The following is a 13,314-nucleotide window of genomic DNA, read 5'->3' as shown; positions in this document are numbered from 1 at the left end:
GGCCAGCAGGTGGCATTGTAGTTAAGATGCTGGATTCTCACATGGCTGACCATGGTTCAAGTCCTGGACCTGACAACTTGAAAATCATGTTGGGTACATGGGCATGCATGCCCAAAATCTTGAGAGAAGAAGGGATTGCAACATGGCCATCTCCCCCCGGGGGGATGATTTCTCACTTTCCTGTTGTCTGCCTCTCTCTGGCAAGTGCACACACCCTATGACAAAAACCTTTGAAAAAATAATAATGCTAAATACTATTCATATTATTGGGTCATTAGAAAAGTCATGACAGGGACCAGCACATGGCATAATGGTTAGGTTGCTGGACTCCCACTTAGTTGACCACAGTTCAAGTCCCAGACCTGGTGGCTTAAAACTCACTCCAGGCATGTGTGTGTGTGTGTGTGTGTGTGTGTGTGTGTGCCCAAAGTCCCCAGAGGAAAATGGAGGAGAAGGGGTTGCGGCATGGCCATCCTGCCTGGGGGGTGATTTATCGCTCTCTATCTCTCTCTGTGTATCCAGAGAGTTTTTTTGCCCTTTAGCAAAAAAACTCTCTAAAAAAAAAAAAAGAAAGAAAGAAAAAAAGTCATGGCAAATTTTTGCATTGTAAAATACGCTGTGACTTTTCTGGCGGCTCAATATATACAGCTGATTTAAAGAATGAGTGAGCAATTGAATTAATGTTCCGCGTGGGAGATAAGCAGGTGGGGAGGTAAGTAGACGGCCCTACCCCCTCGTACACACCTGTTGACCTGATCCCCCTGGCTCATCCCAGTACATCCTGTCTGCATATAGGCCACCTGCTTATGTATGTGCAGAGTGCAGATAATCCAGTTTGTGGATTACCCAGACCCCAGCTGGCGCCTCCTCCTCAGTATTGCCCTCCTGAGCCCTCCTTCTGCTCCAGCACCTTCCCAGGGGTAAAGGTGGGCAAAGGAAGGCAGCCGGGGAGGACAGGATGATGAAACCTCAGTCTGTCAATTCTGCTGCTGCCGCTTCAGGATTCTGATGAAAGACCAGAAACTATTGGGTAAAATCACGTTAGGAATTTTGTGTGGATTCCAGGTATATGGTCTTATCATCAAACAAACAGCGAAGAGCTGTTTGTAGAGTGAAAACACTCTGGTTGCAACTAGAAAAATCACCTGTTAAGTAACTGGGTCGGATTGCTGAGAATTACAGTTTGATTAGATAGTGTCTTAACCTAACTCAAGATATGCAGTCTTCCTGTCCTATGAGCTTTTCAGGAAGGAGCATGTGCAGATCTTTCAGGTGTTTTAGTCACCCTTGTCGATAAGGACTTCCTGTAATCAGTCTTCCTTCCAAACTTAACAGTTTTGAGCATGCACGAGAGAGAAAGAGACAAGGGGAGAGAGAGGCACCCCTATCGGGGTATGGTCATGTCACAATCCCCTTTCCCCAGCCCTCCAGCTTCGGCTCTTGAGCAGGTATGTTCACACACATGCATGCACGGGCCCCTAGTGTTTCAGATCAGCCAGGCCAGGGATCTGAACCTGCAACCAGTCATATGGCTTCCAGCAGTCGAGTTAGCTACTGAGTGTGACACAGAGGCTGGGCCTCATCTGTTTCTTTTTAATTGTTTTATTTAGCTTTATTTATTTATTTATTTAGACCATAGAGGGACAGAGCAAGAGAGCAAGAGTGAGGAAAGTAAGAAAGCATGCCACCAGGTCCAGGATTCAAACCATGGTCGGCCATGTGGGAGTCCAGCGCCCCTAACCACCATGGCACGTGCGAGCCCCAAGGGCCTTGTCTGTTTCTTTTCTGACTTCTGAAGAAAGGAAGAACTACAGATCTATCATTACCATAATGCTCCTTTTCCCTAAATAACTGGACCTATACTGTCAATAGAATTAGGATGTGAACCAAATACATAATTTTAATATTTCTGATAATCACATTGTTCTACTTTTTTTCTCTCTCTCTCGCTCTCTCTTTTTTTGAGAGAGAGAGAGAGAAAGATTTTTTTGCTATACGGTATGTGTGCTTACCGAAGAGACAGAGAGACAGAAAGTGAGAAATCACTCCCCAGGGAGGAGGGCCACACCACAATCCTGTCTCCTTCATTTTCCTCTTGGGATTTTGGGCGCGCATGGACTCATGTGCCTGGCGTGAGTTTTAAGCCTCTGGGTCAGAACTTGAATCACGATCAACTACATGGGAGTTCAGTGATGTAACCATTCTGCCACCTGTTGCCCTCCTCCCGTTATTATTTTTTTTTTGGGTTTTTTTTCTTTTTTTAGATTTTTGTTTGGTTTGGTTTGGTTTGTTGTTGTTGTTGTTGTTGTTGTGTGTGTGTGTTTTTTTGCCATAGAACACGTGTGCACGCCAGAGAGCAAGAGAGAGGGAAAGTGAGAAATTGCTCCCAACAGGGATGGCCACACCACAATTCCTTCTCCTCCATTCTGTTCTGTTAATTTTGGGCATGCATGTGTGTCTGGCATGATTTTCAAGCCGTGGGATCTGGGACTCAAACCACAGTTGGCCATGTGGGAGTCCAGCGCCTTATCCACTATGCCATCTGCTGGCCCAGAAAGTACCTCTTACTTGTAAGCAGTTGGTAAACTTGTTTTTTCCCTGTATCATTTTCTCCAGGAGTTGTGCTAAGAAGACATTAACTTTCATATCTTAGAATTGATAATAAGATCAAAACCATGAATATTTTATGGATTCAGGGTTTTTTGTTTTTTTTTTTTTGCTATAGAGTGCATGCGCTCGCCAGACAGACAGAGAGAGACATAGAGACAGAAAGCGAGAAATCACCTCCCAGGGGGGATGGTCACGCTGTAATCCCTTCTCCTTCATTCTCCTCTCGGGATCTTGGGCATGCACGCACACGCGCCCGGCGTGAGTTTTAAGTCACCAGGTTCGGGACGCGAACCACCGGTCGACTACGTGGGAGTCCAGCGACATAGCCGTTACGCTAATTGCTGGTTCCCTGGATTCAGGGTTTTCACCTTCACAGACTGAACTTTTATGAGGAGAGAAATGTTTCATTTTGTTCTAGGAAAGTTACCTGGAATTATAGGTTTTTGGGTTTTTTTTTCTCTTTTTTTGGAGAGGTTTTTGCTATAGGGCATGTGCGCTCGCCAGAAAGAGACAGAGAGACAGAAAACGAGAAATCACCCCCCAGGGGGGATGGCCACACCACAATCCCTTCTTTTCCATTCTCCTCTTGGGATCTTGGGCATGCACACATACCCGCCTGGTGTGAGTTTAAGCTGCAGGGTCTGGGACGCAAACCATAGTCGACTATATGGGAGTCCAGCGACATAGCCATTATGCTAACTGCTGGTCCCTATAGCTATATTTTAAGTGTATTTTCAGTAGTGGGAAGACTGTTGAATGATAGACTTGAGATCAAAACTTTTTTTTTTTTTTGAGAGATTTTTGCTATAGGGAGCATGCACTCACCAGAGAGACAGAAAGTGAGAAATCATCTCCCGGGCTGAGGGGATGGCCATGCCACGGTCCCTTCTTCTCCATTCTCTCGGGATCTGGGCTATGCATGCACACATGGCCAGAATGAGTTTAAAGCCACTGAGTCCAGGACTCAGGCTCCGGTCAGCCATTTGGGAGTCCAACAACATTACCATTACCCCATCTGCTGGTCCCAAGAGATCAGAATATCTTAATGAATTAACTTTGGGGGTGGAGGAGTACTAGTGTTTTATTCCCCCCCCCATGGCATTATTAAATCATATGTTCCAAATGGATCCTGCCTGAGTACTTTGCAATGGTAATTTTTGACCAAGTGAGAATCTGTATACAGATAGAGTTCCAGTATGGAATAAAACTTTTAAAAATGTCAAAGCTGCCTCAGTTTTCTAGGGGAATAGTCGATTTGATGACATGCTTTGCCGTGGCTACTTTTTTGTTGTTGTGTGTGGACATCAAAGACACACTGTACTGGTTTTATCATATCTTACTCATGCGTGTTGTACCCTTCTGGGGGTGTTTTCCTACATTATCGTCTCCGCTGTACTTTGCCATGTACGAGTCACGCCTCGTTGATAGAATTCATTACTTCAGTAGTTCCATTGCAGCTGTGACTTGGAACTTTTCGGGCAAGTGTTTTAATGTAAATATCACCGTAAGCCATGTGTTGAGCATGCTGGCTGGTCAAGAGGAAAATTTTGCTCATCAATAGGTGGGAAGTCCTTGGAGTGTGTTGTGTCGAGAGCAGATGCGTTTTTCCCAAGCCGCACTCTGTGCCGTGCGGAGCCCTCTGGTGCTTGGCGCCGGGCGTGCGTTCAGTGGGGAGTTTCCACCACAGAGGGAATTATTCTTTCCCACACTGCTGAGCGTCTGGGATGTTTATTTTGGAAACAGATACACTTGTTACTAAAAAAACAATCTGAGAATTATGTTTCTTCTTAGGGAGTTAAATTCTTATGTTCCATGAAAAAATATCTTGGTGATCACTTAGCTCAAGAATTGCCAAGTGCTGGTGACCCATTTCTGATGCTTCTTTTCGGATGACTTAGTCTTCCGTTCTGAGTTTATCAGTTGCCTTGAGCGAGTAGGTTACCGTATGGCTAAATAAACGTTGCTGTGCTAGCTTTAGAGAGTTTGGCAAGGTACAGCGGACAGAGTACAGCCTTGGCATCTGGAAGTGTCAAGGTCTGAGTCCTGGCTCATCCGTTTACTTTGTGGCCTTGGACAAGTCACCTGACTGCTCTACTCTGGTTCTGCTTTTCCTCGTGTGCGAAGCGTCATGCTGGGGTGTTACTGGGCTATTGGAGAATGAGAAACAGTGTTGAGTGCACCTAGCACCGTACCTGCCAGTCAACTGGTAGGGTCAGCCCGGAGCTCAACCTTGCCCTTGGTTGGACTCCCTGAAGCAGGTCCGTTCCTGAAGGAATGCTTTTGCTTCTTCCTCCTTCAGCTGGAGCTGTCAGTCTATTGACCCACCGAAATGATTATATTGAGTAACACTCTTAAATTCCACTGTTCACCTTACTTGGTCTTTCTTGTGATGACATAGAGGTCTAGTTCTCACCCTCGTTAGACTCCGTAAACTATGTAGTCCATGATCGCCCTCCTAACCAGGTACACTACTCAGTTTGAAGAAGGAAAGGGCTAGTGTCTGTGGGTGGGTCCACAGGAGGCAGACATTCTAGCCAGAGGAAGGCGGCCATCTCCGGTGTTTGATTAGATAGACCCTTGCCGTCGTGAAAACCTAGTTCTACTTCTTCCAGTACCTTTTCACCATAGTAACCACTGTCAGTCCGTGGGTCTCGTAGACAGAGCGCTCCTGTAGTAAGTTTGAAAGTGATGCCACCTACTGGAGCCATGTGAGCTCACGGAGTAAGTGTGCTAGCCGGTCACCAAGTCGAACTCCGTCAGGAAGCTGCCTTGGGGAAAAAGGCATGTGCATTTTTTTTCAATATTAACTTTTTTTTTTTTTTAACTTTTTGCCACAGGACACACACACTTACCAGAGATAGAGATAAAGAGAGAGAGGAAGAGAGAGAGAAGGAAGGTGAGAAGTCACCCCCTCAGGGATGGCTATCCCCCTCAGTCCTTTCTCCTCCATTCTCCTCTTGGGATTGGATGAGGTAACAAAGTGTTTTTTTGTTTTGGTTTGGTTTTAAGATTTTTACCATAAAATTTTTTAACCATAAGGCATGTGTGCTCTCCTGGGAGAGACAGAGAGAGGAAAAGTGAGAAATCATTGAAAGTTTTAAACAGCGGTTTTGTTTGTTTGTTTTTTCAAGATACTTTATTTTGAAACGGGTCACGACACTAAGCTTTTGACCCCTTCTGCCCTGTGCAAGCTACAAATGCTTGCTTGGCAGCTGGGGGGCACTCTTTAGTAGCGTGTTTGAAAAGTGAATAAAAATCCATACAAAACATGTATTCAAATAGTTTCCGTATAAACAGCAGATTTTTGTTTTGTTTTGTTTTTTAAGAGAAATTTTTATTATAGGGTGTGTGCCTGCCAGAGAGACAGAGAGAGAAAGAAAGAGACAGAAAGCAAGAAATCACCCCCAGGGGGGATGGCCACGCCACAATCCCTTCTCCTCCATTCTCCTCTTGGGATTTTGGGCATGCACACACACGCATCTGGTGTGAGTTTTAAGCCACCAGGTCCAAGACTCAAACCACAGTCAACTACGTGGGAGTCTAGCGACGTAATCTTTACACTATCTACTAGTCCCATTAAGCAGCAGTTTTTAACTTTTTTGGAATTTTTTTTTTTTTTGGAGAGGTTTTTCCTGTGGGGTGCGTGCACTGGCCAGACAGGCTGACAGAGACATAGAGACAGAAAGCAAGAAATCACCCCCAGGGGGGATGGCCACGCCACAATCCCTTCTCCTCCATTCTCCTCTCAGGCTCTTGGGCATGCACGCACATATACCCAGCGTGAGTTTAAGCCGCCGGGTCCGGGACTCGAACCACGGTCGACTACGTGGGAGTCCAGTGACATAGCCATTACGCTAACTGCTGGTCCCTTTGAAATATTTTTTCAAGTTTATTTCTTCCATGAGAGAGAGTGTCAGGGTAAGGTCAGGGGGTCAGGTAGGAGACAGAGAAAGAGAGGGAGAGAGAGAGCGAGACAAGCACCCCCAGCAGGGTCTCACGCCATGGTCTTACCCAGCCAGCCGGGATCACAGGCATATATGTGTGGACCTGACATGTTCAGGGACACACCGGGGCACAAACCCAGGACCCTCCATATGGCCTCAGCATCTCAGAGCATTGCATTTGCACTGTGCCACCACACTCAACCCATGTTAACTGATTTTGATCGAAATCTGCCTCAGTGTATTGTACATTTTCTTCTGGACAGGAACTGTATGGATGGTGCTTTTGATGCTTTCTATTCCCTCCATTTTGATGCTCTTTTAATGTAGTTGTCTTTTCCTTCTAGCTTATGTTACCCTCTGGACTGGCTTTCTTTTCATGTGCAAACATTGTTAATTTTCAATTTCTGGTAACTCTTTATTTTTTAGTTTTATTTTTTTAGAGAGATTTTTGCTATAGGGTATGTGCGCTCACCTGAGAGACAGAGAGGCAAAGGGAGAAATCACCCCCCGGGGGGATGGCCATGATGCAATCCCGTCTCCTCCATTCTCCTCTCAGGATTTTGGGCACACAAACACATAGGCCCAGCCTGAATTTAAAAAAAATTTTTTTTGGAGAGGTTTTTGCTATAGGGCGCGTGCGCTCACCAGAAAGAGACAGAAAACAAGAAATCACCCTCTGGGGGGATGGCCACGCCACAGTCCCTTCTCCTCTGTTCTCCTCTCAGGATCTTTAGGCACGTACACACGGGCCTGGCATGAGTTTAAGCCTTCGGGTCTGGGACTTGAACCTTGGTCGCCTACATGGGAGTCCAGCGACATAGCCATTACACCATCTGCTGGTCCCCAGAACTTGTGTTTTTATAAGCAGTTAATTCGCTTTGTGAAGTCTTTGTAAATAGTAAGGCATACAGAGTCTTCGTTCCAGTACTCAGTTGTGAACGTCTCGCTAAGGCTTACTGTTCATGGAGCAGCAAGTGCTGTGGTGATTAAGGTGCTGAATTCCTCCTTGGACAGCCACAGAGTCCTGGACCCAGCGGCTGGGAATCGCAACAAAGAGGGACCAACAGATGACGTAAAGGTTATGTCACTTGACTCTCACGTAGTCGACCACAGTTCAAGTCCTGGACCTGGTCATGCCAGACACTTGTGCATGCATGCCCAAAATCCCGAGAGGGGACTGGAGGAGAGGGGATCCCAGTGTGATCATCCCCTAGGGGGTGATTTCTCCCTTTCTGTCTCTGTCTCTCTGGCACATGCCCTATAGCAGAAATCTTTCTCTCAAAAAAAAGAAAAGAAAATCACAACAAATAGATAAATGAATAAATAAATGTTTTTTAAAAGGGACTTTTTGTTTGTATCTACTGAGATTATAAAACTAAAAAGAAGAGAATCTTTATAATATTAAAAAGACTGGACATGAGCTTACTCTGACCAGGACCCTGAACACGATTCCTACAGATAGTGGGTAAGTGTTGCTTAGGTACAGACCGTGCTCAGGAAATGGGGGACAGGTACATTGTGGTAGGAGGAGCCCTTTTTGAGGGATGATCAGAGGAGTTATCTGACGGATAGAAGCACGATCTTTTTTGTTGTTTGGTTTTTGTCTTTTTGTTATGGGGCACACACGCTTCACAGAGAGACAAAGACAGTGAGGACAGTGAAAAATCATCCTCCTGGGGTATGGCCATGCCACAATCCCTTCTCCTCCATTGCATACCTAAAGGACTTTGTTCTAGCTCACAGGTGAATTTTCATGCTTTAGGCCTAGGCCCACTGAATTACACTTCCTAGAGAAACCCCCTGAGATTTGGGGTACATACACACATGTGTCCGGTGTGAGTGTCAGGGCTGCTGGGTCCAGGACTTGAACTGCAGTCAACCATGTCAGAGTCCAGCACCTTAACCACCACGCCACATGCTCACCACAGTCTGGTGTTTCTTTTTTTGTTTGTTTTTTGTTTGTTTGTTTTTTGTTGTAGGGCACCTGCGCTCCCCAGAAAGAGAGAGAGAGATATAGAAAGCAAGAAATCACACACCCCCCCGGGGGGGATGGCCACGCTGCAATCCCTTCTCCTCCATTCTCCTCTCAGAATCTTGGGCACGCATGCACACACGCCCGGCGTGAGTTTAAGCCACCAGGTCCAGGACTTGAACCATGGTCGACTACATGAGAGTTCAGCGACATAGCCATTACACTAACTGCTGGTCCCAGTCTGGTATTTCTTCAACAGTGAAGAAATACTGAGTTGAAGAGGAAGGGCAGGTGATGACAGGTAGTCAGAAAATCAAACAAAGCGTTTTAAATTAAAGAATGTAGCTCCATGACACTCCATGATTTTCTGCTTACAGGCCTCCAAAGGCTCCTTCAGACATGCCGAGTTGTCCCTCTTCACTGACTGCAGTTACTGACTGCTGCCTTTTAAGACAGCATTGCCCCCGGTGTTGTCATCTGTTACCATTTCTTCTATTCTTCCCTTTCAAGGAGACCTCTTTGCCGCCACTTTCCTCATTAAGAATGGAGCCCTGGTCAACGCTGCAACGCTGGGTGCCCAGGAGACACCTCTGCACCTCGTGGCGTTGTACAGTTCAAAGAAGCACTCGGCGGATGTGATGTCGGAGATGGCGCAGATTGCAGAGGCGCTCCTGCAGGCCGGCGCCAACCCCAACATGCAGGACAGCAAGGGCAGGTACGTCGGAGAGCAGACAGGCCACTCCCCCACGGTTGGTAATGGGCACACGAGGACTTCAGGTGCTTTATAGCCTGGCATTGTTCCGTCTGATTTTTACTGATGTCACAAATATTGATTTGACACTCTGCAAATGAGTGTCATAGCTAAGGCCAGAGGCGTTCGGGGAAAACATTTCTATCCTGGGTAACTGAAGTCCTTGGGCCTCTAAGCAGGGTCTGTCATCTTCATATTGGGAGGAACCAGAGTGGTCATCTAGCCCAGCTCCTCCGAGGGAGCCCTCCTTAGAGTTGCTAGGGTGGTTCAAAGGAGAAGTACGCGCTAACTCAAGGCAGTCTGTTTTATTTACGAAGGCTAGTCTTTAGAAAATTCTCTCTAATAAATCCAATTCTGACTTCTTGTAAATACTCTTTCTTTTTTCTTCTTTTCTTTTTTTAGGTTTTGCTATAGGGTATATGCACTCTCCAGACAGAGGTAGAGAGAGAGGGGAGGGAAAGTGAGAAATCACCCCCGGGGGTATGACCATGCTGCAATCTCTTCTCCTCTGTTCTCCTCTCAGGATTTTGGGCACGCACGCACATGCTCCTGTCATGATTTTTAAGCTACTGGGTCCAGGATTTGAACCATGAAGTTGACTATGTGAGATCCAGCACCTTAACCTCCATGCCACCAGCTGACCAGTGCTCTCACTTTCTGTGCACAGCTTGCTACCTTCACAGACTGCTACTTAGCACAGCCCTTTGCATATCAGACAGTTTTTATTGTGTTTGGTTTTTTTTTCCTATTCCCAGAAATACTTATTTAGTTTATTTGTTTTAGAGATTTTTGCTATAGGGCATGTGTGCTTGCTGGAGAGACAGAGAGACAGAAAGCAAGAAATCACCTGCTGAGGGTTGGCCATGCCACAATACCTTCTCCTCCATCCTCCTCTCCGGATTTTGGGCATGCACACACATGTGCCTAGCATGAGTTCCAAGCCACCAGACCTGGGACTTGAACCACAGGTGGTCTTATAGGAGTCCAGCAACGTAACCATTACACTGCTGCTGGTCTCTTCCCAGAAATATTTAGTTAAGGATTCCTTGTGGTTTAGAATTTAGGAAAGGGCTTCTTGTCCTTGGGACTGCAGTTTGGGTAACTCTGAAGGTGGTTAAGCTGCCTCAAGCACCAACCACATGGGAACAGTGCATTATCTTACACCTTTAAACCTCTCATAAAGAAAAGATTTCTGGGGACCAGCAGATGGCGTAATGATTATGTCGCTGGACTCACATATAGTTGACCATGGTTCAAGTCCCGGACCCAGTGACTTAAAATTCACTCTGGGCATATGTGCATGCTTAAAATCCCAAGATGAGAATGGAAGAGAAGGTATTGCGGTGTGGCCATCCCCCCTGCAGGGAGTGATTTCTGGCTTTCTATTTCTCTGTCTCTTTCCGTCTCTCCAGCAAGCACATGTGCCCTATAGCAAAAATCTCATTTAAGAAAAAAAAAAGAAAAGAAAAAAGATTTCTGTGGAGTTTGGTTGTCTGAGTGGGAAAATGGATCTGTGTGATGGGATAAAGTACTTCAATGAGTTAGGTCTCCATAAACTGTATCATGTGATTATTACCTGATTTCCCAAAAATAATTGTGTCTTGGGACCAGCAGGTGGTGTGCTGGTTAAGGCATTGGACATTCCCACATTGTTGACCATGGTTCAAGTCCTGGACCTGACGGCTTACTTTCTCTCCTTCCCTCTCTTTCTCTGTGTCTCTCTCTCCAGTCAAATTAAAGTAAATGAATAAATAAATTTAAAAAAAAAATTTAAATGCATCCTTTCCTCCCTAAATGGTTCTTTAGTATTTTTTTTCCCCACCACTGCAGCAAAGTCTGTCAGACTGTCCATCTGCAGTAAATGCCAGCCTCAGTGGCCTTGTTCTCTGCAGCGATGGTTTCCTTCAGGGCGTTTGAGTGCTAACTAACAGCAGTGAGGCCAGCAGGTGGTGAGGTGGTGTAGTGCTTGCTCCCACATGACTGAACACGGTTTGTTTCCTAGACCTGGGGTCTTGAAAACTCACACTGGGCAGGTGGGCATGTGTGCCCAGAAATCCCAGGAGGAGAATGGAGTAGGGATTGTGGCCTGGCCATCTCCCCTGTGGACGGTGATTTCTTGCTTTTCTTCTCACTCTCTCTCTGGTGAGCACACAGATTCTATGACAAAAAAAACCCTTTAAATAAATAAGTAATAAAATGTAAAAATAACATCAGGGAAGTGGGGTTAAATGCTCCTTTTATCAGTTGTACCTATTGCTACTCTGTGTTTGAGTATAACAAAATTATGGGGAAGAAAAATCGTCTTTTCAGAATTGGTGGAGGAGAATAGACCTCTGGCAAAAACTCTCACTGAAAACAAAGTAAGAACTAGTGTATACACATTCAGTAAGGGACACTGTTGGATTGGAAAGTATTTCATATTTTCTCTTTTTATCGAGTCCTGTCCTTTCTGGCCACTGCATAAATGGTAATATATAAGCAAATCCATTTTCCTGTTTCAGAGCTTGGTCACAGTTTTGGAAAATTGTTGCAGAAATGCGGAGTGTTTTTTGTGGATGGCAGTTCTGCCTACGGTTCTTGTTGTCTCCTGCTGTGAGTTGTCCTGAACATTGGGGCTGTCCTGAACTGACACCTCTTCTTCTTCACCTTGCAGGACTCCTTTACACTTGTCCATCATGGCCAGGAACGAATATGTGTTCAATCAGCTGCTGCAGTGTAAACAGTACGTAGGGAGACGCAGAGAGACGCAGAACGGCCGCGAGGGGGGGATCGTGAGTGAGAATGTGCTTTAAATTATTTTTTAATGTCCTAAGTTGTAATGATTAAATGTCAAATAAAATGTTGTTATCCGAAAAGTATAAAGAGAACGAGGCTGCTGGCAGCAGATCGCTGGAGGCAGATTCTGTTTGCCGTTCACATGCTCCTTATTTCAGGTTAGACTTAGAGCTGAAAGACCACGAGGGCAGTCCGGCTCTGTGGCTCGCAGTGCAGTACATCACCGTGTCTTCCGACCAGTCCGTCAACCCCTTTGAGGAACTCCCTGTGGCCAACGGGACGTCATTTGATGAGAACAGCTTTGCGGCCAGACTCATCCAGCGGGGCAGCAACACCGACGCACCGGATACGGTGTCAGGTAAAGCCCCGCGATCCCGCAGAGGCTCCCCGAAGTAACGTGGAGTGCTGTTACCAAACTTCAGAAAGCAGGTGTCTTACCTTCGTGGGAATTACTTTGTACTTAACTTAAAAGACAGCGAAAGCCTGGGTTGATTTTTTTTTTTTTTTTTAATTCAGTGCTTCTAACACTTGAGCCAGACATCAGTGAAATCTTTCAAGCTTAAACACTTCTATGTTTATTCAGGGCAGTGATTTTCAGACTTTTTGGACTCAGAATACCCTTTACCCTCTTAAAAACTATATCCTAAATAACTTTCGTTCAGGTGAATTACATGTCTGATATTTACCATATCAGAAATTAAAACTAAGAAAAAACTTAAAAGCTGTATTTAATTTAATGACAGTAATAACCCCTTATTTGTTAACATACAACATTTTTATGAAAAATGTCTATAAAACCAAAATTGAGTTGAAAGAGTGAGAGACTGGTTTCTTTTTTTTTTGGAGAGGTTTTTGCTATAGGGCGCATGCGCTCGCCAGACAGACAGAGAGAGACCGAAAGCGAGAAATCACCCCCCAGGGGGGATGGTCACGCCGCAATCCCTTCTCCTCCATTCTCCTCTCGGGATCTTGGGCACACACGCACACACGCCCAGTGTGAGTTTTAAACCACCGGGTCCAGGATGTGAACCACGGTTGACTACGTGGGAGTCCAGCGATATAGCCATTACGCTAACTGCTGGTCCCTAGACTGGTTTCTTATGTCTACATCTGTATTTCATTTTTGTAAAAAGAATTATTTATTTAATTTTATTATTATTATCTTTTTTTTTTTTTTTTGGAGAGGTTTATTTTGGCTATAGGGCATGTGAGCCAGACAGAGAGTGACAGAGATACAGAAAGTGAGAAATCACCCCCCAGAG

The 13,314-nt window shown here is 45.4% G+C and overlaps 1 protein-coding gene across 1 annotated transcript in view; it reads left to right on the top strand.

Moving 5' to 3' along the window:
• Nucleotides 1-13,314, top strand: part of ANKFY1 (ankyrin repeat and FYVE domain containing 1) — a 118,640-nt gene that overhangs the window by 73,222 nt on the left and 32,104 nt on the right. Inside the window, exons 8-10 of the mRNA XM_006167603.2 lie at nt 9,037-9,241; nt 11,931-11,999; nt 12,211-12,410. Coding sequence (XP_006167665.1) covers nt 9,037-9,241; nt 11,931-11,999; nt 12,211-12,410 — 474 coding nt within the window. The remainder of the gene's footprint in view (nt 1-9,036; nt 9,242-11,930; nt 12,000-12,210; nt 12,411-13,314) is intronic.

Source organism: Tupaia chinensis, unplaced genomic scaffold (genome assembly GCF_000334495.1).
Source record: "Tupaia chinensis unplaced genomic scaffold, TupChi_1.0 Scaffold144899_1, whole genome shotgun sequence".
Classification (NCBI taxonomy): domain Eukaryota; kingdom Metazoa; phylum Chordata; class Mammalia; order Scandentia; family Tupaiidae; genus Tupaia; species Tupaia belangeri.
Note: the sequence above shows the minus strand (reverse complement) of the source record. Positions and strands in the feature narration are given on the sequence as shown.